Source organism: Cnephaeus nilssonii (genome assembly GCF_951640355.1).
Source record: "Cnephaeus nilssonii genome assembly, chromosome: 15".
NCBI classification, from domain to species: domain Eukaryota; kingdom Metazoa; phylum Chordata; class Mammalia; order Chiroptera; family Vespertilionidae; genus Cnephaeus; species Cnephaeus nilssonii.
This window is the reverse complement of record NC_137086.1, coordinates 125,276-149,597: the sequence shown is the minus strand read 5'-3', so window position 1 is coordinate 149,597 and position 24,322 is coordinate 125,276. Positions and strand designations below refer to the sequence as shown.

At 47.0% G+C, this 24,322-nt stretch overlaps 1 protein-coding gene across 1 annotated transcript; it reads left to right on the top strand.

Annotated features, from left to right (window-relative positions):
- The first annotated feature begins 36 nt into the window (after window positions 1–36).
- On the top strand, window positions 37–22,618 carry SH3YL1 (SH3 and SYLF domain containing 1). Its single transcript, XM_079792712.1, has 10 exons — window positions 37–524; window positions 8,961–9,071; window positions 9,461–9,574; window positions 11,568–11,632; window positions 13,646–13,758; window positions 14,598–14,726; window positions 17,008–17,176; window positions 17,788–17,866; window positions 19,331–19,387; window positions 21,749–22,618. Coding segments are annotated over exons 1-10 (1,029 nt in total). The 5' UTR covers window positions 37–523; the 3' UTR covers window positions 21,940–22,618.
- Window positions 22,619–24,322: the final 1,704 nt, after the last annotated feature.

The following is a 24,322-nucleotide window of genomic DNA, read 5'->3' as shown; positions in this document are numbered from 1 at the left end:
CTTAGGTCAGGGTTCTGCAGAGGGATCACCTAAGGGTGGGGCGGGCCCTAGGTGGGGCTGAGGGTGGGCTACAGAGCCTTACAGGAGGGGCGGGGACCTGAGCGGCTCAGGTGAACGTCCCCCCTCACCTGGGCCTCGCGGGCGGAACCTGAGGCTCGCGATCTGGGGTGAGCGGGGTCCCCACGCGACCAGGGGCCCCTCTGGGACCCGAGACCCCACTCCACCCCCAGTGCCCCGGTCGGAACCCCGCGCACAACCGTCCGCTCCGGGACAGGGACCGTCAGCCAAGCCGCCTCGGTTCTAAAAGGTGGGGTGCCCTAGAGGCCATCTCGGGACAGGGTCGGGCACAGCCTTTCCCTGGCAGCCACCTGGGCAGAGCTGTCCCAGCCCCGCGCTACCTGTCCCAGGTGTGCGCCGCGGGCCCGCCCTGCGCCGGGAGGCGGGGCCGGAGGAGCGCGCCTTCCTCTTCCTGGCTGGGCGTCCGCGCTCGAGGGGCCCCGGAGCGGACCAGGCTCGGGTCACAAGTGAGTACGCAGTCGGCCGCGCCGAGCCAGGCCCGGAGTCGGGAGGACTCCTTCCCCTTCGCTGGGGAGGGAACTGGCTCGAGAGAGAGGTGTCAGGGGTTCTCGCTTTTGCGCATCTATTGACGCGGAGATCCTCTGCGCACCGTCAGAAGGTGGGGTGACGCTGAGGTCCCCTGCGCTCCGACAGGAGTTAGGGGTGACATCAGGGCTCTGCCCCACAGCGGTTTGGACTCAGGGCTACTCCCAGTCTTTACAATTCACAGAAAAGTTCTTCCGAAGTTTTTAATTTTTAACCATTGCAATTTGTTATTTGTAAATATCTAGTATTTAAAAGGCCATGGATTTGCATCATTTTCCTTCCATTTTGTTTGAGTAGGTGTTATTCTAGAACTTTGGTGATGGTTGAGTGTGGCTATGCTTGAGTTGTGGGGGCAGGAGGCAGGAAGAGGGGGTGACTGTGCTTGGTGGGGGTGCCCGAAGTGACAGCCCTGCAGCTGTCACCTGGCCCTCCCTGCCATCACCCCACAGTCTGAGGTCTCTGAGAGCCAAAGAGCCCCACAGACCGCCCTTGGGACCCAGTGGATCTGAGGCAGGCAGGGCTTCCTCGTTGGAACAGGTGTGAGTGCTCTGAATTGGTACCTGAGGATAAGGAAATGAGGTTTACCCTGCTGGTGGAAACCTGTCATTTTCACCCCCTTTCAACCAACATTTCTGGGTCCCCATTGCTGCTGCTAAGGCTGCGACCCCTGCTCACAGGGTCACCATCTGAGGGGTCCACATGTTGGGATGTTAGTTGGGGAGTCTCTGGCAGGACCTCTGAGAAACGGCCTCCCTGGCGCTGCCTGCTTCGGGAACGCCTGCACGGTGGCTGCCCGGGAGGTGTCACAGATCACTGTGTTGGAGGTTACAACAATCAGAACAAGTTCCACCCTGTTTATCATGTTTCAGGAGACCTGGTGGCTTGGCTTACTGTTCTATTTACACAAAACTTCTGTCCAGTGTGTAAATACTACCCCTCATCTTTTGTAAAATTGAAAAAAAGAACGGGGAAAAATCTTTGCTCATCAAGAGTGATTCGACATTTTTAAAAAATATACACATTTTTACTGATTTCAGAGAGGAGGGGAGAGGGAGAGAGCGATAGAAACATCAATGATGAGAGAGGATGAGGGAGAATCATCGATTGGCTGCCTCCTGACACCCCCCACTGGGGATGGAGCCCGGACATGTGCCCTGACAGGGAATGGCACTGTGACCTCCTGGTTCATAGGTCAAATGCTCAACCACTGATGATTTGACCCTTTTATCCCATTTTGGAATCTTTATTCTCAGGAGACTTCTCACTGTTTAGAATTAAGGGATGGAGTTTCCAAAGGAAGGAAAGGGATACAGGTCAGAGGGGAAGAGTGTCTGAGAGCCAGGCTGGTGGGGTCACACAAGCTAGTGGGGGTCACAGAGTCCTCCCACACCCGTCTGTTTGCAAATGCATCCTGATAGGACATAACCCTGTGCAGTTTCAGACCTAAGCACACTGTCCATTTTTTACACCAAATGATCTGGCCGGAGTGGAACGTGTCTTCGGCTTCGAGCCAGGATCCTGTGAGCTTCAGCATGGAAAGGGTCAAGGTGTCCTGGGCTGGAAGTCATGTTTCTCATCACTCCTGACTCTGTCCCCTGGCTGCACCTGGGGTCAGGGAACTAGTAACGCAGCCCAGGCCCCACAAATGTTTGGATTCAAATGGTTCGTGTTGTTTAAAGTTTGGGTTAGAATTTGGATTAGGAAGGTTAACGATCTGGCCAGAGAGACCGGTTTTGATTTCTAGAACTGACAACTTTGTCTCCTTAAGTCAAAGGAAGTACTTAAACCAAGGCCACGGAAACATCAGAAGTGGTTTCAGAAACAATGCCCACGTTACCGGCAGGTGTTCATGGGTAGTGTTCCAGCAAAGGTTCTGGGCTAAAGGCACTTTTAAAAGCTTACAGAGATAGGTGAAGTCGCTTTTAATTTAGCTAAGGTTTAATCAGTTCGAAATATTTCTAAATATTATTTCTTTGATTTTGGTTGAGATTTTATCAATTTAGTGACTAACCTCTAGTTCATGTAACTTATAAGCCTTAATAATGAATGGAAAATTGAAAAACTGTTTCTAAAACTTTAAACTTTTCCTAGAGAAACCATTGAGAAAAATAATGATCTTGTTGATGGAAGAAAAGTTTGGGAAACCCTGGAGTCCCTTGCCTCCATTCCAGAACCTTGGTGGACGGTAGATTGGAGACTAGTCCGTTTCCTCACCCTCATGGCAATGCCCTTTAAGAAGGACCCTAACGTCCCTGTTTCCCCCCAGACCCAGCCTGAGTTTATTGCCTCTGATCCGCATGTGAATCATTTCCACATCCTAAGCTCATTCAGAGCTTTTGCGGTTCCGAAGTAAAATTTTTCTCCCCAGCCTTTTATAAACTCTTCTTCATTAAAACAGTGTCTTAGTATGAATTTTTTCAATTATGTTAAGTACTTTTAAAAGAAAACTTTACATCTAAGTTTCTTAGCTTGAGGTTTGGCAGCCATCCTCCTGTTAGGAGGAAACTCAAATGTTTATAGAGAATTTGCTTTGCTTTGGATTCAAGAGACTTGAGACTTTCATGATCATCCAGACTCCTACCGTGGTTTAGCATGGAAGGGGTTTCTTTAGTATGACCTCTGTCTCCATAACTTCAGCAGCATTCCGATCTGACAGGCTCTCCACACTCCATGCGCAGTCGAGGGGCTGGTGAGCCCTGGGTTGATGCTGAGAACAGGAATTGCAGCATATCGCTACGTTATTATTTGTTGGTTTTACAGGATGTCACTATATGTAAACTGTGGCCAGGCAGTATCATTTTATCAGAAATTTAACAGAACCTGTATTGTTGAAGCAAAGCAGCCAGGCCCTTCTGTAGTTGAGCTGGACACAGCGGTATCCTCACCGTGACCAGTTCGCAGTGACACGGGACTGTGCCTGCACAGAACTCGGGCTCGCAGACGGAGCACTGCGTCCGCAGGCCTCCTGGGCTGCATCTGAACCCCCGGGGGTTTACAGAAGAGGTGGGACCTGCCCCTGCAGCAGGATGTTTGCAGCAGCAGCTCTCAGCTGTGGGATTTGCTTATTTGATGGCTTGATTCTGCTTGGGTGTGGAGATCCAAGTGGAAAGGCTTTGGTATGCATTAGTTACTGTGCTTTAGTTGGACAGGCCGGAAATCCGGGCCGGCCAAGCCCAGGTTCTCTCCCTCCAGCTCTTGTCCCGGGCTCCTCTGCATGGCTTTGTCCTCAGGCTCTCCCCGTACACCCCCGGGGGGTGGGGTGACATCTTGCAGCAAGTACCTGGAGAAAGGTTCTCCTGGCAGCGCCCACACCAGCCCTTGGCCGGTGCCCGTTGTGGACCAGCTCCGGTTAGGAAATCGAAGTGGCCCTGGAGGCACGATGGCATCACCTGCTTCACTTGAGGTGCAGCATCAATGGAGACAAACTGGTGCTGATTCCAAAATGAAAAGACACAGGTGTTCAGCAGAAGGAACAAAGTTCACTAGTTACAAACTCAGCTCCCACCTTCCTGGCTGGAGGGATGTGGCGGGTGAGCCTCGCTCATCTCAGCCTGCGGTGCCTGAGGCCCCTTGGAGCATCTGCTTGCTGGTCTCGGTGCACTCAGGTCTCCTTCCGTATCTGTGTTGTTTTGTCCTCCCTTTTCTGGGAGGACCTGGAAAGGACTATTTTAGGGCAGAGGGCTATCAAGTTGTACCTTGCTTCTCTCTGACCTGCTTTCTCTCAAGGTCTAGAAATGCTACCGAGTCTGAGAGGCAGGCACATTTTGCTGTTAGTTAGTATAGTCTCTTATAAATCCACCAATTTCATATGAAATGAACCTTTTCTACTCCTCAGGGAATTAAAGGGGGATTTAACCTTTAATTCCCCAAAGCCTTGCAAATACTTTATTCATTTAACAAATATGTATTGGGCAGTTATTATATGTCATTATGGCATGTGCTGGAGATACTACAGTTAATAAAATAAAATAGTCAATGTGCTTATCCTCATGGCACTTACATTCCAGTGAAGGGCATGTTCAAGAAAGATCAGATACAGACAGGCAAACAGACAGACAGGATGGCTAGACAGATATACATATTGACAGATATGATAGATAGGTAGGTAGTAGATAACAGACAGGCATATTAGCCATGGCATAGACCAACTATGATGAGAAAACTTCCAGGGCTGTAAGCAGTGGGGTAATATTACCTGAAATATTACTTAGATGGAGAATTTCTTTGGAGAAAAGACCATAAATTCAAGACTGGGAAACCAGTGAGGAGGCTGCTGAATCGACAACACGAGAACTGATATTCTCTGGGCGGGGCTGGTGGCTGGGGAGCGGGTGATGCCATCAGATGCTGAGTGTGCGTGGAAGGTTCAGGTTCTGAGAGGGTGGAGGTGGTGATGGGCAAGAGGAATGGGAGTCACAGCTGACCCAGGTGTGGAGCGTGAGCTCCCAGATGGATGAGACCTGCCTGGAGAGGAAGCTGGGAGAACAGGTTGGGGAGGAGGCAGGACGTCACTAGTTATGTTTGGATGTGTTTAATTTGAGATGCTTGCCTGATACTTGGGCTGAGCAGATAATTGATATTATGAGTCTGGAATGTAGGGGAAGATTAAAGAGTAGATGAAACTTGGAGAATGATCTGCCATAGATGGTGCTTGAAGTCATAGGACCTGAGGTTTGAGTGCCGAGAAGGAAGAGGCTTGGGAAGACAAGAGGACCTGGAAGGAGGCGGAGAAGGAAGGCCGGGGCCTCGTCGCTCTTCCTGGAGGCAGCTCCAGTCCGTGTTAGCAACTTGGTGGCATCTTTTTAAAAATGTGCTACTGTGTCTCTCACCACTCAGACCGGACATGGGCAGGTTTGTCCCTGTGCCTCAGGTCACTGGTTGTTCAGTGAGGGCAAAAGGGAAGAAACTGTGCCCAGGGGCCTCGGAATGGGGGGGCCCTGAGCCAGTAGGAGGCGGGGCCATCATTAAGGACCCTGTCATCCCCCACAAATGCCCAGCATGGATGTCAGCCATGCCAAGATGCCAGTTATGTGAGGGGCTGTGCTGATGGTTTCCTGTAGGAGCAGCATGTAAAGGGTCTTGAAGACTTTCAAGAAGTCAGAGGTTGGCAGAGGGGACATGTATTGGGCTTTGTGGGCCAAGTGGCAACATTGAGGCTATATTGCAGAATAAAGGTTAATTCCTTTAATATATAAATTAATAAGAAAGAGAGAAATGCCCCATAAATGGACAAGAAATATTAAAAAGATTTTTACAGAATTGGAAAAATATTCAACATAACTTGGGGAAGAACAGATTAAAAGCACACTGAGAATTTCATGATGAAGAAAAGGATACTGGGTTTTCCATTTGCTGTAAACAACTAGAAACTGGGCAAAATATAAGGAATGTCTGTTTTCACATTTTGGACAACAGGCGCGTGGGTCCCAGAGAAGAAGGAGGCTCAGAGTGTGTGTTCTTGCTGGATGCAGAGACCGTGAGCTTGGAGAGGCTCAGGCCCATGGCACTTGCAGAGCAGAGGGGGTTAGGGAGAGAGCTCAGGGAATCTCAGAGGGGTCCCCGAGTCCTTGGCTGAATGGGAGGCATTATTGGGGGACTCGGAAGGCAGGCAGGATAACTGCCCGCTGTTGTGAGGGGAACAGCCCTGGGCTGACTCAGAGTGGGAATAGCAGTTCCAACCAGCCAAGGGCCAAAGAGCTCATTAAGCCCTGAGGACGTGGAGGAGAGAGGCCCACCCTAATTGTAGGGCTAACAGTGAGCTAAAGACTATGTACACACCTGAGCCACACATCAAAGTGTTCATCTAGGCCAGTGTCGGCAAACTCATTAGTCAACAGAGCCAAATATCAACAGCACAACGATTGACATTTCTTTTGAGAGCCAAATTTTTTAAACTTAAACTTCTTCTAACGCCACTTCTTCAAAATAGACTGGCCCAGGCCGTGGTATTTTGTGGAAGAGCCACACTCAAGGGGCCAAAGAGCCGCATGTGGTTCGCGAGCCGCAGTTTGCCGACCACAGGCCTAGGCAGCTAGTTAGTTGCAGACAAAGAAAGGGAGCAAATGGGGGCCCTGGCCAGGTAGCTCAGTTGGCTAGAGCATCGATCTGATACGCCACGGTTGCGGGTTCAATCCCTGGTCAAGGCACATGCTAGTACAAGAATCAACCAATGAATGCATAAATAAGGGGAACAACAAAATTGGTCGCTCTCTCTTTCTCTCAAATCAATAAATAAAAATAAAAAAAGAAAGGGAGCAGATGGAGCCAGACATCTAATTAAGCATTAAACCAGGTCTCCTATGATGCTAGGTCCTTCAGACATCCTAGGGGACAGCGCATCCTAGGGGACTGCCAAACAGATGCTAATCCCCAGGAGGGAGAAAGGACTGGTTTTCCAATCCCCCCAGGGGACAACTGGCTGTTCCCCCAGATCCCAGAAGGGGGGGACCAGTAAGAGAGAAATTCCTCTGCTGAGGCATGTGCAGTAAGAGCCTAGATGGGACCCAGAAGGGGAGGAGTCTAGCCTGGGGAAAGGAAGGGATTGGGTAGGGGGAGGGCCCATCACAGCCCTCAGAGCTTCCTGTGCTTCCTCTCTGTAGCAGCAGTGTGGGCCCAAATGCAGCCTCAGCAGAGGACCTGCCCGTGGGTGAATGACACACAGAGAAGTTCTGCTTCGCTGGGTCCCGGCCTCCTGGCCTGATAGCCGTGGTTGCGGGCTTTCGGCCGGAGGCTGGACTTCTTCCACACTGGACGGAGCTGAGCCCCTGGTCGTGGATGAGGCACTAGGACTTGGGGCAGCCCCTTGTTTTCGCTCCAATAAACCTGCCCCTGTGCTGCAAGTCCATGGGTCCCCGAAATGCTTTTCTTGCAATTCTGTGGAAGAACCCTATTTCCACCAGTAACAGAAGCAAGCCTTGGCTCACTGCCTGCTCACAACTTCCAGCAACCACCACTTTTACTAGAAATGGGTAGAACCAGGAAAATAGAATCCATAGTTAGGAGAAAAATCCATCAGAAGCAGGCCCAGGAGGAACAGAGATGCTGCAATGACCAGACAAGGACGTAAATGCACCTTTTACAACGTGCTTGAGGGTTCAAAGAACGGCATAAACACAAGGAGCACAGAAACGGAAGGCACGGAAAACCACCAGCGGGACTTTCAGAACCAGAAACACAGCCTTTAAATGAAACATTGACTTGATGGCCTGCACAGCAGATTTCACATTAAACCTCTTGATTTTTTAAAAATATATTTTTATTGATTTCAGAGAGGAAGGGATAGGGAGAGAGAGATAAGAAACATCAATGATGAGAGAGAATCATCAATAGGCTGCCTCCTGCACGCCCCCCACTGGGGATCAAGCCTGCAACTCAGGCACGTGCCCTTGACTGGAATCGAACCCAGGACCCCTCAGTCCGCAGGCTGATGCTCTATCCACTGAACCAAACCAGCTAGGGCTAAACCTCTTGATTTCTTTGGCTCTTCTGGTCCCCTGTCTGGAAACAGGGCATGATCTTTGTCCACAAATGCCTTCTGCACCCAATGTTGCCTCACGGTCTTTGGAATTCCCATGGAATTGTTATGCCAATGTGAATTCCCCATGCGCACATATTAAACTTTGATGTTCTCCTGTTAATCTGTCTCTGTTAATTTGGTTATTAGCCCTGTAGGTGGGCAGAAAAGTATTACTATTCTTTAGCCCCCACACAAGCAACACTGGAGTGCAAAGTCCTGTACAAATGCTAGCCTTCGTTACTTAAAGTAATCACTCAATTCCCAAGACTCCTGGAATTTTACTATCAATAAGGAAAATCTGTACAGACCGCTCAAACATTTTTGACAAAAATAGCCAACTATGTTAAATTTTACATTAGCTAACATAGACAGTTCTAAAGTACATCTTTTTAAAATTCCTATATAATAAAAGGCTAATATGCAAATTGTCCCCTCGACCGGGAGTTCGACCAGGGTTTGGGGCTGGCCAACCACCCGCAGCCACTCCCCTGGCTGTGCATGAATTCATGCATCGGGCCTCTACTATTTTAATGTTTTTATTAGTATTGAGGTGAGTTAAGGGTTACAGGGAGAACATACGTAATTGAGAGATTGAACCAGATTTTTTGTTAAGATCCTTTAGAATCCCATGATTTTATAATATCTGAGATGTTTAGGGTTTCCCAATCTCCTAGTGAATTTAATTTACTAGGAAAATAGAGATGAAACAATTAGTAATTGAGGATTTTCAGTTCATTTTCTTTGTCTAGTAGGGTATGATTTGTTAATGTTTAATTATGTATGAGAAAAAAATGAAATGACAATAAATTTGTAACTTCTATCTTTTTTAAAAATGTTTTAGTGAATAACCCTATACCTTCCAATTTGAAATCAGAAGCAAAAAAGGCTGCTAAAATTCTAAGAGAATTCACAGAAATAACTTCCAGAAATGGACCTGATAAGATCATTCCTGGTAGGTAAATAAAACCGTGCTGTTAATCTCTAACTTTGCTTTTCTTTCTAACTTAAGTGTTGCATTCCTTGACTTCAGGCTGCCAACCCCCTGAGAGAGCAAGTCCTCATCCACCTTTTCTCTTGGCTGATCCTCCCAGCTGTATCTCACCTATTATGTCCTTTGCGGGGGTTTTTGAGCCCGTACGATGTTGCGTTTGCAGAAACAACATAGAGGCTGAGCTGGGAGTTGGGGACCCTCCCCCCCTTAACTGTCCTGTAACCACGTTTTATCCGTGGCTCCAATGTGTCCCCTTAAGGCTCCTCGTGAGAACCCAGGAATCGGCCCATCACACCTGTGTGCGTGGGGTCTGCTTGCACCTGCTCACCTGTTGTCTCTGACCTTTGCAGCCCATGTGATTGCCAAGGCCAAGGGCCTTGCGGTTCTGTCTGTGATAAAAGCTGGGTTTCTGGTAACAGCGCGAGGAGGCAGCGGGATCGTGCTGGCTCGTCTTCCGGACGGAAGTAAGTGGTGTTTCTTCACGTGGGGAGGAGAGAATCCTGCACATTCGCTGTTCTGTTTCCATGTGAACACATTTCACAGGGAGTATGGCAGGCCTCCCACACCCCAAACCTGTCATCCTGAGGGCTCCCTGGGGTGCGTCCTGGGTATCCAACAGCCCAGGGCCACAAGCCGTCACTGTTCTCTTCCTGAAACGTTGGATGAGATCTGGGTAGACCTGGCTTTGTCTTGTATACATTTTGTAGTTCTTTCATGGAGCAAATATTAAATATGACAAAATTCGCATCTGCTGTTAAGTATGAGTTCTTGTTCCTCAGTCTCATGCCACAATGGTTTTGTTTTGTGGAACTTTGTAAGAAAATGAGAGCCATCTGTAGCTGCTGTGGGAAGTCATTTGAAGGAATATCCCCAGAGCAGAATGCTATCAAGATCAATATAATTTGGTTTTACTTTCTGCAATGAAACCTAATACTTGATTTCTCAGAGGTGAAATCGAAGTGTGTTTGCCTTGAACCCCAAGAACCAGCATGGATAGTAAGACTTAGAGTGTGTGCAGGCCTGCCAGGACCAACTAAATGCTTCTTAGACCAACTGAACGTCGCTGTTCAGCCCTATAAGTGGGCACATTTTGGTGTAGTTACTTGTTCGTGTGGATAATTAGTGGGACATTCACCGACAATAGGTACATCTAGGCATCTGTGGAGCGCACAGCCTTTGAACCTTAGTCGCTGGACCCCCCGCTTCCTGTGAGGTATCCCCCCAAAATGAGAGTCCTCCGAGCGGTGGCTCAGCTCTCAGAGCTCGATGCACGGCTATGAGACAAAAGCGACAGAATTCTCTTCTCTCAAGCATCACCCCAATTTTTATGGGCAGATTTCCCAGTAAGTAGTACAACCAAAGTGGGGGCACGTTCTGAGAGAGTCCACGCCGGGTGACCCCCAAGTCTCTAAGAAGGCCTCGGCGCTGTAGGTCCCTTTGGTCACTAGCAGATGACTGTGCGGAAGGTGGAGGTGCTGTCGGCCTCTGGCGTTTCACTCTGGGCCCTTACATTTCTCTCCCATCTTGCCCAGTGGTGGCTGCTCAGGATACTTTAAAAGCTGCCCAAATGAGCACAGAGAATTCCCGAACCCTGCCGGATGGGGACAGAGGCAGTTCCTAACATAGGAAATGGAAAATAATGTTGGTATTTAAGACACTAATTTCTGTCATCAAAACTCCTCTAAGTCCAGACAGATTAGTTCTGGGTAGACTCGATAGTTATCACCTGGAATGCATGCAGGAAGGAAAGTCTGATTTAGAAGCTGACAAGCATTTCAAGAAACAACTTTATCTGGACCATTCCACCCTCCCCCAACCAAATTCATGTTTTTTCTAGACTTGTTTAACCTGTTTCTATATCAGACAAAATAAGCATAAAATACTCATGCAAATGCAATTACTGTGCTTAGTGTGCAAATGTAAAGAAATATAGTTTACTAGAATTTAATCATCTGGAATGCATAGCCTATTCCTTGTGCTTTTCCTAGGCACAAAGGGTGTCAAACAGTTTTTGCCCTCGGAAATGTAAAATAGAAACCGTGTGGTATTGTGTTACCCTTAGGGGTGGTTATAATACTGGTAAACTCTCAAACCTTTTGCTCTCAGATCTAAAATTCTCACTAATGACTAGAATTACTGCTCAATTATTTTGTAAAACATGAAATGTTGATTGTTGAAGTTGTCAAATGCTAAGTTTAGTTGGTGAGAATTCAATAGTTTGGTATTAGGCATGTTTATTGAGAAAGATTAGACAACATGTATTTGTGAGTCTGAGACTCAATGAATGTCTAATATTTTTAACTTAAAATTATATATAAAGAACATTTAAAAACATAGAGGAAAATGTCAGATTCTTCTTCTTTTAAAAAGAGACAGTATTCATCCTCATGTTAGCATTTCCCCTGACACTTGCGTGATGGGTCTGACTGTGGAGTGACGTGTGCTTGTTTTTATTAGAGTGGTCTGCACCTTCGGCCATCGGAATCGCGGGGCTCGGTGGAGGATTTGAAATCGGAATCGAGGTAAGGGGCCCATGGTACGCACACGATCGCGAATCCTCCAAAAGCAGCTGAACCCTAACATCTGGAAGTGAGATTTCCACTGTTTATTTAACCTGTGCAAACGGTCCCCTCTTATCCTCTGGACGAACCTCTCCCCACACCTCTCTCACGTGGCCATCTTCTTCCTTTTCTCTCATTGGCAGTAGAATTTTTTTTCATTTGCCATGTCTCCATCTTTGGTGCGTCTGTAGAACAGATATGTCTCAGGCTGGCCACGTGGGCGATGTGTTGGTGACTCCTCGAGCCGGGTTACAGCCACTCTTTCCACAGCCTCGGCCTCCACGCAACGCTGGGGCCTGCTTTGGGGTCTCTCTCAAATAGCATTTATTTAGAAAACAATGAGAGGCCCTGGCCAGGCAGCTCAGTTGGTTAGAGTGTCGCCCCAATATGCCAAGGTTGTGGGTTCTATGCTTGGTCATGGCACATATAAGAATCAAGCAATGGCCCTAGCTGGTTTGGCTCAGTGGATAGAGTGGCGGCCTATGGACTGAAGGGTCCTGGGTTTGATTCCGGTCAAGAGCACATGCCTGGGTTGCTGCTTGATTCCCAGTGGGGGGCGTGCAGGAGGGCGCCGATCCATGATTCTCTCTCATCATTGATGTGTCTGTCTCTCTCTCCTTCTCCCTTCCTCTCTGAAATCAATAAAAATATATTTTTAAAAAAGATTCAATATTAAAAAGAAAGAATCAACCAATGAATGTATAGATGGGTGGAACAACAAATCAATGTTTCTCTGTGTGTGTGTGTCTTTCTCTTTCCCTCTAAATTCAATCAATAATTTTTAAAAAAAAGGATGATAGTCTAAGTAATAATGACGTCAATAAGTTTAATGTAGTGAAGACTATCCATGAGCGTCTCCATAACGATCCCTTGGGGCCCTAGTGCACGTTAAGAGACTTGAAAACCAAGTACAGTAACATGAAGTCCTATCGCCCAGGAATGCAACAGGAAGATGTAAGATAAACACCTTATAAAACGATGAGCTCGGTTGTCTTTCCAAAGCAATTGGGTCCAGTGCTGGAGCCACTGGAGCGAGGACTGAGCGGGCAGCACCGTCCAGTTCCCGTTGAGCGTCTTCCAGCGCGCGCTCTCGGTCAGCTCATACCCTCACCCCGTAACAGAGGCGAAGGTCGCCTTCCCTCCGGGTTTACAATAAATGAGTCTGTAGGTGAAACCACTGGAATACGTAAGCTGCTGAGAGGACGCGTTGGGAGGAGACGTGTGTCTGTCACCCAAGGGCTGCCTGCCCGAGGGACAGCCGGTTGTTTTTCCGTGCTCGCCGTGGGTGCCACCACAGCAGCGCAAGTCTGGAAAACAAATGTGTTCCCCACGCCGACGGGCCTTGAGCATCCTCATTCTAGGTTCACTTAGAGAATGAGGCCATAGTGACAGGCACTGGGAAACGGTCGCTGTGTTTCTTCCTGATGGTGTGAACCTCTGTGGCATAAAATAAAGTGTCTGCTGTGCAGTTCATGGGAACCGGGCGCCAGGCCCCGGCAGGGATGTTGGCGTGGACCTGTCCTGGGAGCCAGGCCGTCTGGGCGGTGGCCTCCACCCCACTCGTCTGGCTCTCGGCTTGGCTTCCCTGAGGGGTTAGTTGCCGGGGGTCCTGTGACGTTCCTCTCCGACCCGTTTGATCTGTTCTGTCATCGCTGTGACAGTTAACTTAACCTCACGACACCGGTCACCACCTGTGTTACCAGTCACCACCTGTGTTACCAGGTTGCTGGGGAGAATGAGAGAGGATGCATGAAGCCTCACAGTGTGCCAGGAGTTGGCCGTCATCTGTGGAAATGTCAGTGGCTTACATCTTCTGCTCAAGATTAAAAACATGGCTGTCCTCGTCTTCCTCTGTCTACACCGAAATGCTTGTGCAGTACATATACTATATTATTTTTGGGTTTCAATCAGCCTATATTTTAAATAATAGTTAAACATAAATTATTTTTAAATAAATGGGTTTCTACATTTTAGGTGTCGGATTTGGTTATAATTTTGAACTATGACCGAGCGGTAGAAGCTTTTGCAAAAGGTGGCAACCTAACCCTCGGAGGGAATTTGACTGTGGCGGTCGGGCCTTTGGGACGGTGAGTTCTGTAAAACACGTTGGGACAGCTGTGGGGTAGGAAAGTGTTAAAAGCTATATATTGACGTGTGTTAAGAGGAAACTTGAATTCACATGAAGCAAAGTTACACTTTCTATATCTCACAGAAGGTTTGAGGTTGCTTACAAATAAGAAATTTACAGAACATAGCCAGTGTGATAAAATGAGAAAATTTTCACACACAAGAAACTAAACATTGCTGAAATTCCAGCCATTGTATTTTCTGGAATTGAACACAAATTTCACATTAAACTTTGGAGGAGCCAAAGCAAGTTAAACTTTGGTAAAGGGTGGTGGGGATCAGAAACGAAAAGGCTCTCTTTCCAAACTGAATTATGAAAATAGGAGAGGAAGTGTCTCACTTGAGTGTTGTTTAAAACACAGTGGATTTTCCTTCTCTGTTAGTGAAGTACTGTTGTGCTCACTGACCAGTTTAGACTTTTTAAACCCAGACTGTTTAAAGAAGTTACACGGTAAAATCATCGGAAAAGATGTCTAAGTTCCATGAAAACCCTCAGTGTAAAAAGAACCCAGTCCTTGGCACCTGGAGAGTATTCCCTGTTGGGGAAAGGAAGACAGGAAGATGAAAACTGTCCCTGTGTCCCCGGCACTGAGCCCCTTGGCCGAGTCCGGGGCCCTGTCCTGCCCCACGACCCCCCTTCCCTGCACCCCTCAAGCCCACGCAGGCCAGGCCCACAGGAAGCGAGCGTGTAAAAGCTTGAAGGAAGACAGGCCAGACTTGGGGTCAGAGGTCACGCTGCTCTAGCACCGTCTGTGGGGGCAGAGCCTCTCTCAGGTGTGAGCTCACCTCTGTTTTGCAGGAATTTGGAGGGAAACGTCGCCCTGCGGAGCTCGGCTGCCGTCTTCACGTACTGCAGGTCCCGGGGGCTCTTTGCTGGCATCAGCTTGGAAGGCAGCTGCTTGATTGAAAGGAAAGAGACCAATCGGAAGTAAGTGCAAGGCGAGTAATTATTGATGTAAAGAATGTTTGGTAAGTGTATACAGCGCTAATTCCTTTGTCTATTCCTTTTTTAAATCAACAACTTATGACTCCGAGTGGATGTTTCTTCATTTAAAAATTCATTGTGAGATAATATGTACCTACTAGAGGCCGGTGCACAATATTTGTGCACTGGAGGGGAGCCCTCAGCCTGGCCTGAGCCCTCTCACAGGCTGGGACCTCTCGGTGGATATCCCTCTCGCATTTCGGACCCCTCACTCCTTACGGCCCACCTGCAGCAGAGGTGGGAGAGGCTTCCGCCACCGCTGCTACGCTCACCAGCCGCGAGCCCGGCTTCTGGCTGAGCAGTGCTCCCCCTGTGGGAGCGCACTGACCACCAGGGGGCAGCTCCTGCGTTGAGCGTCTGCCTCCTGGTGGTCAGTGTACGTCATAGCAACCAGTCTTTCTGCCGTTCAGTCGATTTGCATATTATGCTTTTATTATATAGAATAGAAAGCTTAGAAAACACGAAAAGTTAAAAGGGGGGGGGGGGAAACATTTTACCCCTTTAAAGATTATTCACCTTTTGTTTTGTTACCTCCTAATATTTTTCTAAGCATACTTTTCTTTTGTTTTGCCACATATGATAGTAGCATAAGTTCTTTTTTTAAAAAAATATATTTTTATTGATGTCAGAGAGGAAGGGAAAGGGAGTGAGAGATTGAAACAACAATGATGAGAGAGAATCATTGATCGGCTGCCTCCTGCATGCCCACTACTGGGGATCGAGCCCACAACCTGGATATGTGTCCTTGCCCAGAATTGAACCTGGGACCCTTCAGTCTGCAGGCCGATGCTCTATTCACTGAGCCAAACCAGCTAGGGCAAGATTCTGTTGTAAGTCCTATTTTTTCACTTAGCATCATAATATAAGAATCATAAATGTAAGTTAATGGTTCCATAGTATTCTATGAGGTAGATGTACCCTATTAGGTATATTTTTTTAGCGTTTTTAGAGGCCCGGGCCAGTTATGACTTGTAGGTCAGTCAGAATGTGTCTCATTGTGAAAGTTTCCTGTTATCACACTCATTCTTCCATAAAAGAGAGACCACTTTACATTTTTTTAAAAAAAGGACCTGGATGTACTTACAGGCCAAGAGGAACTTCCACTCTAAACAGGCATCTGGCTAATTTTTCCCAAAGCAGCTCTTTAAAATCTCCTCTAAAATATGTCTGCTTTCCCAAGAAAAAGGTAAAGTGCTAAGACCCACAGAAGCACTGCTTCCAGAACCTGGCGGGGATTCCTCCCGGTGGGAGCTAACGGAGCTGGCCAGGTGGTTCACAGCAGACAGACGCCCCCCCGCCCCCCAGAGAGAGAGAAACCCACGCAAAGTCAGTGCCAGTTCACTGCCGATTCAGGAGCGCTCAATCGCATTCAATGTAAACACCAAGGCAGACAGCAGGGAGGATGGGGGGAAGTGCAGGGTTACGGAGCTCTCCATCAGGAAGTCGAGGTGTTTGACCTCTGGTTTTATAAATTTGAGAAATACAGGTTAAGAAAACTTTTAGGGACTGTGACTTTAGGCCTTTGGAAGACTTTCCCACTCAAGCTCACCTACATTCTGGGCAAACTAAAACACATGTAGTCAACTGCAGGCCTTCCAAACACGTAAGGCAAATCCTTGTATGGTTTTGAAGCAAATGTCTACTTAAAGAAATTGCAACCAAAACCGGTTTGGCTCAGTGGATAGAGTGTCGGCCTGCGGGCTCAAGGGTTCCAGGTTTGATTCCGGTCAAGGGCACGTACCTTGGTTGTGGGCACATTCCCAGTGGGAGGTGTGCAGGAGGCAGCTGATCGATGTTTCTCTCTCATCGATATTTAAAAAAAAAAAAGAAAAGAAATTGCAAAGGCATATATGTTGAAATAAAGCCTTAGGCTAGGGTGATTGAGCAACTTGAAAAATAAAAACCTGTAAAAATGTATCTGCTTGTAGGTGTATTTGCAAAAGTGTTGATATACCATATATGGTCACGTATGTTTGTATAGACAAGTGTCTGTGTGTATATGTGATGTGCATTTTGTATTTTGTGCATATCAGAGTATTGATGGTGGTGCCTCCAGAGGTGAGCATGGGGGTGCATTCCGGTTAACGTGGGTGTGGCTTGTAGTTAGTTTGAAAAGTAGTGTATGAGTACACACACACACACACACACACACACACACACGACTTCCTCTAGAAAGGATCCGTGTCTATAAAAGAAATGTTCTTGATTTGACATTTCTTTTTAGGTTTTATTGTCAAGATGTTCGAGCGTATGACATTTTATTTGGAGACATGCCGCGGCCTGCTCAGGCGGAGGATCTTTATGAAATCCTTGATGCGTTCACGGAGAAGTATGAGAGCGAAGGACAGCGGATCAACGCGAGGAGAGCCGCCCGGGAGCGCAGGAAGGCTTCGGTGCTGTTGGTTTTCTTTCTCTGTAGCCACAGGACACCTCTCCACACAGAGTACTCTGTCCTTGAGTCAGCTTCCTAATAACCTTGAACTCCCTGGTGACCTCATTTACCGAAAGTGCTTGTGAAAAAGGCCTACAGCCTTCACATGCCACCTGCACAGGCTTCAGAGGGAAACACAGTCCTTTCCCACGATTGCGTTTCTCCAAGGGTAGGACTTTGTCATTTCAGTACCCACACTGAGGTGTGGGAGGGACAGGGCTTGTGGGCCTTCGTTACCTAATTCCACAACCGCTTCCAGTCGCTTAATCCCCTTAAAGAATGAAAACTGACGCACAGAGTTAGAGCTGCCACTGCCTCTCCCAGCCACCACTGACTGCCTGCCGGCTGTCGGAGGAACCTGGGCCAGGGGCGCTTCCTGCTCCAGGGCACCCCGTGTATGTTGTGGTCCAGTTCGGAGAAGCTTGCCCCAGAGCAGCACCTTGAGCGTGAGGGGCTTCATTTGTCAGCGCACGGGGTAGACTTTGCCACATGTGCTCATGAGGAGAAAAGGCCTGTGTGCTCCTAGGTAAAAACGGGGTTTTTATTACGTGCATTTTTTTTATTCCTCCCAAGGCTCAAGAATTACCTCCAAAACCACTGTCAAGACCACAGCCATCATCTCCACAAGGCCCGCTGAGCTCCGGCTCACAGAGTAAGTATTCTTTTGCAATTCAAATACAATGAGAATTAAGCAGTTCTTAAATATTATTGTTAAGAAATGGAGCCACATTGTTGAACTTTACAGTTGAATAAAAGAACTAGTGGGTATTAAAGGAAGAAAAGTGAATGCTCAAGCCTCTTCTAAATGCCCAAGTCACATTCTCATGGCTATACTTTGTTAGGGTTTCTATTCTCATTCAGAAGCAGCTGATTTAAAATGGGAACAAAATAAGCCTGTTTTTCTTATATATTCACAGATTCATATTTCTGAATATTAATCCTCCATCTTGGGACCTCAGGGTTTCGTAAAGCGGTTTTAGAATAGACTGGGTGATGCAGCAGCATGTCCTGCCCTTTGCCCCTTCCCATCACTCTCTCTGACGACGGTCACTCTTAGAATTCTGCTTTTCACATGGAGAGGTCACCAATAAACACAATGCATTAAAGCAGTGGTCAGCAAACTCATTAGTCAAAAGAGCCAAATATCAACAGTACAACGATTGGAATTTCTTTTGAGAGCGAAATTTTTTAAACTTAAACTTCTTCTAATGCCACTTCTTCAAAATAGACTGGCCCAGGCTGTGGTATTTTGTGGAAGAGCCACACTCAAGGGGCCAAAGAGCCGCATGTGGCTCGCGAGCCACAGTTTGCCGACCACTGCATTAAAGCATGTAATCTCGATTGTCGGGGAGGCTGTGCCGGGCTTTGGAGAACAAAGACGAGGCTCACTTGCGTCCTGCAAGCGCTTTCAGGCTAGGACAGTGGTTGGCAAACTGCAGCTCGCGAGCCACATGCGGCTCTTTGGCCCCTTGAGTGTGGCTCTTCCACAAAACACCACGTGCGAGCGCACACGTACAGTGCGATTGAAACTTTGTGGCCCATGCGCTTTAGTCGGTTTTCGGCTCTCAAAAGAAGTTTCAATCGTTGTACTGTTGATATTTGGCTCTGTTGATTATGAGTTTGCCGACCACTGGGCTAGGAGGTGCCCCCATGGAAGTGTGACCGAGGGCCGTGGAAGGAAGTTTATGATTTTGGGGGAGGAGCCTGGGTGTCCCAGTGCGTGCTGTTTAAAAATTGTTTCTGGGGTTATGCAAGTAAGGATGTTCAAAAGTCTCTGGCTTGGGAGTTATGAGCTTTTTGACTCAGGCGTTTTAGGATCACGTCTGTAAAACGACGTGTCTGTATTTGCCATGGGTGTGTCACTACGAGGCCTGCATTGTGGCTTTTGTGCTAAGGTATCAGATGCGTGCCATCTGCCTTAAACCTGGTGTATGTTCTGGATTTATTCAGGCATTCCTTGATTTAAAGCATGATAAAATAATGGCGTTTCTATCAATTATTGTGATTTACAATATTTGCTTAGCAAAGGCAAGGTTTGGCATTCTTGGGTACTTTATATACTATAAACTAGTTTTCTAAATGTCCCCCCCCCGATCTTTTATTTTATTTTTTGCAGGTAACAGAAACGAATATAAGCTCTACCCTGAACTTCCCAGCTATCCTGAGAGACTTGGTAAATAAATATATCCACATAAAGTGATTTATCTCCATCGGTAGCCACAAGCTCTCTAATTTCTCTGGCGGTTGTAAAAAACCTCAGGGACAGTATTCGACACCCTTATTAGATGCACAGGAACCCACATGATTGCAGAAGCACTTCATTTTTTTAAAATGTGATGCTTTTGTTCTCTTACTTGCTTGAATTGGAGGTAGTGAGAGTGACATGAAAGCCAGTTACCTGCTGAGAAGCACCTGGGCACAGACTAGACGCTACTGACTCGGGCCACAGGCTTGCCTGCACGCAGGGGCCAGGTCACCAGCACACTCGTCACTGCAGCAAATGTGCACAGACATTTACTGTCCAAAAGCTGGACTGTCCAAGGGCTGAGGTTCTCCTGCCTCTTGTCTGGGCAGATGTGTGGCCGCATCTGGGTTACATTAGGCACTGAGAGGGGGAGGGGACCGGCCTTGCTAATTGGGAGCCTCAGGGCAGCTGCCAATCACTAATGCTGATATAACCTGTTTCCTGTCAGTGTAGCCCTGATTTGGGAGAGAAAAATGACCAAGGATGGACCTGCTGGACTCACTTATTTTTTAAAGGAATTATTTTGTAGACATTAAACTTTTCCTAATGGAAATTCCCCTACTGTTTACAGGAAAGAGGAACTTTAGGGTATTTCGAGCTTATTGAAGAAAAAGCTCACAGTAGGCCGTGGCATCGAGTGAACTGGGCACAGCCTCACTCGGGTGTAGCCTCCTGTTTTCCCAGCCCCTGACTGGGGGGTTGGGTGGCATCTGGCAGGCCTGCGTCTTCTTGTCTGTGACCCCCCCCCCCCCCCCCCGCTGCCCCGCCATCTCTGCTCAGACAACACACGGGGTGAGAGGAGGGCCGACCATCAGCCTCCTCAGCCCAGCAGGACTGCCTTGCTCTCTGCGGCAGCTCAAACCACCTGCCCTTCCTTACTCACCTTCCCCTCACTGCTTCATCCTGGTTTCACCTGAAAACTTCGACTCAGAGGGAATTAGACAAAACCTGAGGGCGGGAAGGCATGGGGCCAGCTCTGCCATCCTCTCTCTTTTCTCCTCTCTAGTTCAGAATATCTTTCTTCTTCGAATTGTTCATCATAAACTATGCTCCTAGGACCGGTAAAAACTAGTTCAGTTATGTGCGTAGTCTTGGTAATGCAGTGATGCAGAAAAATGCACCAGTCCTTGGAAACGGGCCTAACAAACGTAAAATGCTTGGATGCGTTGCGTTCCGTCTGTTGAACACAATGCGGTGCTTGTGTGATTGCTGAGGTCTCATGTCGTTCAGAGAGCCAGGAACAGACTCCAGGATTCAAACCCACTGCCTTGGGCAGGCCACTCCCATGGAGCTGTCCCAGGGGAGGTGCAGGGTGAGTGGGTGCATGTCCGTGCCTGTCCTGTGCCCAACTCAGGAACAGTGACTGCTACTGTTACCTTCGTATGTCTCTTTCCTGCGCACTTGGACTTCTGTGACCACAATGTGTGCGTGGGGGAAGCTAGGATGGCCTGACGGTCACGGGCACTCACTTCCCTGTCTCCTTCTGTCATCCCAGGTGTCTTGGAACCAGAAGGAGGAGTTATTATAAAATAATGTGCAGTTTGACTTGTGTGAACTTAGTGTTATTACCAAACATTTGCTCTTTGCAAAAAGGAAAATCATCCTATATAATAAAAGCCCAGCAACCAAACGGCGGAACGACCAGAATGACCAGTCGACCAGTTGCTAACCACCAGGGAGCAGATGCTCAACGCAGGACCTTCCCCCTGGTGGTCAGTGTGCTCCCACAGTGGGAGTGCCGCTCGGCTGACTGGGATGAGCGGCACTCCCACAGTGGGCCGATCCCCGCAGGCCACACACCCCACCAGTGCACGAATCCCAGGCACCAGGCCTCCAGTCTATATATAAAAGCCTAAGCGACCGTTCAACCGTTTGACTGGTAGCTATGATGTGCACTGACCACCGGGGAGAAGATGCTCAATGCACAGGCATGGACACATGGAACAGACTGATGAATCTCAGAGGGAAGCGGGGAGGGCAGGAAGAGATTAACCAAAGATCTTATATGCATCCTAGAGGCCTAGTGCATGGATTCGTGCACCAGTGGGGTCCCTCGGCCTGGCCTGCGAGGATTGGGCCGAAACCAGCAGTCCGACATCCCCCGAGGGGTCCGTGCACAGGGCCTCTAGTGAGTATAATGATGATGACAATCACCCAGGCCATCTCTGTGGGTCCCACAGGCCTTCAGGCCTCAGAATACTCTAAGTCATTCATTTCTATCTCACCTACATATACTCCCCGTTTTTCCTATAAAAATGTGAATCATTTAAGTACTTTTTCTTGTTTTAGGCAATTCCAGTCAACCCATAGAAGTGACAGCACTTTATTCTTTCGAAGGACAACAGCCGGGGGATCTGAGTTTTAAAGCTGGAGACAGAATCACAGTGACGTCAAAAACGGATTCGCATTTTGATTGGTGGGAAGGAAGGCTTCGAGGTCAGACTGGCATTTTTCCAGCCAACTATGTTACCATGAATTGAGCTTTATACTATTTTCTTCTTGGAGAATTACAAAAAATAATTGTTTCCTCACTGACAGAACTTACTATCCAGTTAAGCAACGTTGAGAGTAAGTTTAAAAATTTGGCAAGAATAAGAAACAAAAGACACACAAATTGGAAAGGATAAACATGTATCCTTTATGTAAAAGGATTTATTTTTCCACCTATAAATAAATGATTAACTTATATATCTTTAATGCTTTGTACTAATTTTATCACATATACTATTTAATAGTTAAGATCCTCAATTTATATGGTTGCAGTTCTTTTGTGTTTATTTTCGAACATCATAAATGATTTGGCAATGTATATGGTAACTGTTTCTTTTCGTTTGAGAATCTTGAGTGTAGGGGCATGGATACACATATTTTTGCAAAGTGAGTAGAAAAAAGAAATCAGCTTACACAGGCAAGTGGTAGCAATACTTAGAGTTGTAGGTATTAACTAGAATGTGAATCCTTAGAATTTATCTTGATAGCTGTAAAAATTGTGTATAGACATTTATAGTAGAAACACTATTACAAAGAAGTTCAGCCACTATGCATTAAAAATATCTATTAATTTTTCTCTTCATAAGGTTATGTTTGTTCATTTCCAGCAGGAGCGAAAGCAACTTCTGTTGACATGGTTTAGTTGTCCCTAAATAAATGTTTTTCAAATGCTAAACTAATGTCTTGATTTATTTTTTTTCTTATTTTCTGTTTATATAGTAAGCATCGGTCCTGTGGTTGGTCTGCAGTTTAACACCCCACGATTGGGCTTCCTGACTTTCCTTTCAGCTTATTAACATTTAACTAACAAATAAAATTATAAACTATGTAAAGGGGACGACATGATAATCTGACACACACCTACATCGTGAAAGGACTCCCACTGAGTCAACACATCCATCATCTCACACGTTTACCTTTGTTTAAAATATGTATTTCAGATGCAGTTGGTTCTTTTTAAAATTCCATTCAGTCATCTAATGTCTTCTGATTGGTAAATTTAGTTTTTTAATATGTTTTTATTGATTTCAGAGAGAGGAAGGGAAGAGGGATAGAGACACCAATGATGACAGAGCATCATCCATCGGCTCTTCCTGCACGCCCCCTCCTGGGGAATGAGCCCCCTTTGCACAGCTCAGTCCCTCTAACTCTCCCTTGGACTCCAGACTCTCAGCTCCAGCTCCGCCCTTGACAGCTGCTTGGGCACCTGATAGCATCTCCAGCCCAACTTGTCCAAAACTCAGCTCGGGCGTTTCCCTCCTCCAATGTCTCCCTCGTCCTCTTCAGCAAAAGAAAATTCTGTTCACCCGGTTCCTTAGGCCACATCATCAGGTAGGACCCATTTCACACCTACGTCACATTCACCAGTGATTTCTATTGGCTTCAAATACTTACCAGACACAACTGCCTCTGTCACCACTGCCCAAAATCAAGGCACCATCAGCCCAGCCCTTGACTACTGTCACAGCCTCCAGTTTGCATTCCTTTCTTCAACACAGCAGCCAAGATGATCCTCTTAAAAGTAGTACCTCCCACTCCACTTACCCTGCTGTGTGTCTTCATGGCTGACATTACATGCACACACGGTGACTTTATAATGCAATTCTTAGGACAAGGAAAAAGGAGAAGACCCACACTTTCATCCCAGCAAACAAATAGAACCTAGTATGTCCTCCTTTTCAAACGCTTCTCAATTTTTCTCTCCTTTTAACCCAAAGGTAATCATCATCCTGAATTTGCTATTTATTCTATCTAATTCTCTATGTTTTTAGTATATTTGTATATTTTTGAAGCAGTATGCGTTACTGTTTTGCATGCTTATAAAGCTTTCAAGATTTAAACTTTTAAACTGTAAAAAAATGATAGTGAATTCATTCATTCACAATAGAATTATCATAAACTATATGATGTATGCATTCAAGGAATTAAAAGATGAGGTAGAGAATTTCAGCAGAAAGTTGACACTATGCGAGAGCACAAAATGGAACATTTGGAATTGAAAAATAAACTGAGAAAACAATACACGGATCTAACAGTAATTTAAACAAAAGGAGAGCCATTGGATTGAAGGTGGGTTAGAGCGTGTATCCAATCTGACACAAGAGAGTTGAAAGTATTGAGACACAGGAAAGACCTGTCCGTCTGCTCCTTTCCTGACCACGGAGAGGGTTACACGATGTGACGGTGTTTTCCACGAGGCAGGAAGCTGGTCTAGCGCCTTTCCCTGCGGCTTCCCTGGCTGCTCCCTGCCTACTTGACATGTGAACTGCAGCATCAGCCTGACTGTCACCAGGGGGCGGGGGGAGACAATATTTTTAGCGAGATCGTGTTAAATCCATATATTAACAAAAGACAGTGTGCATCCTCATGATG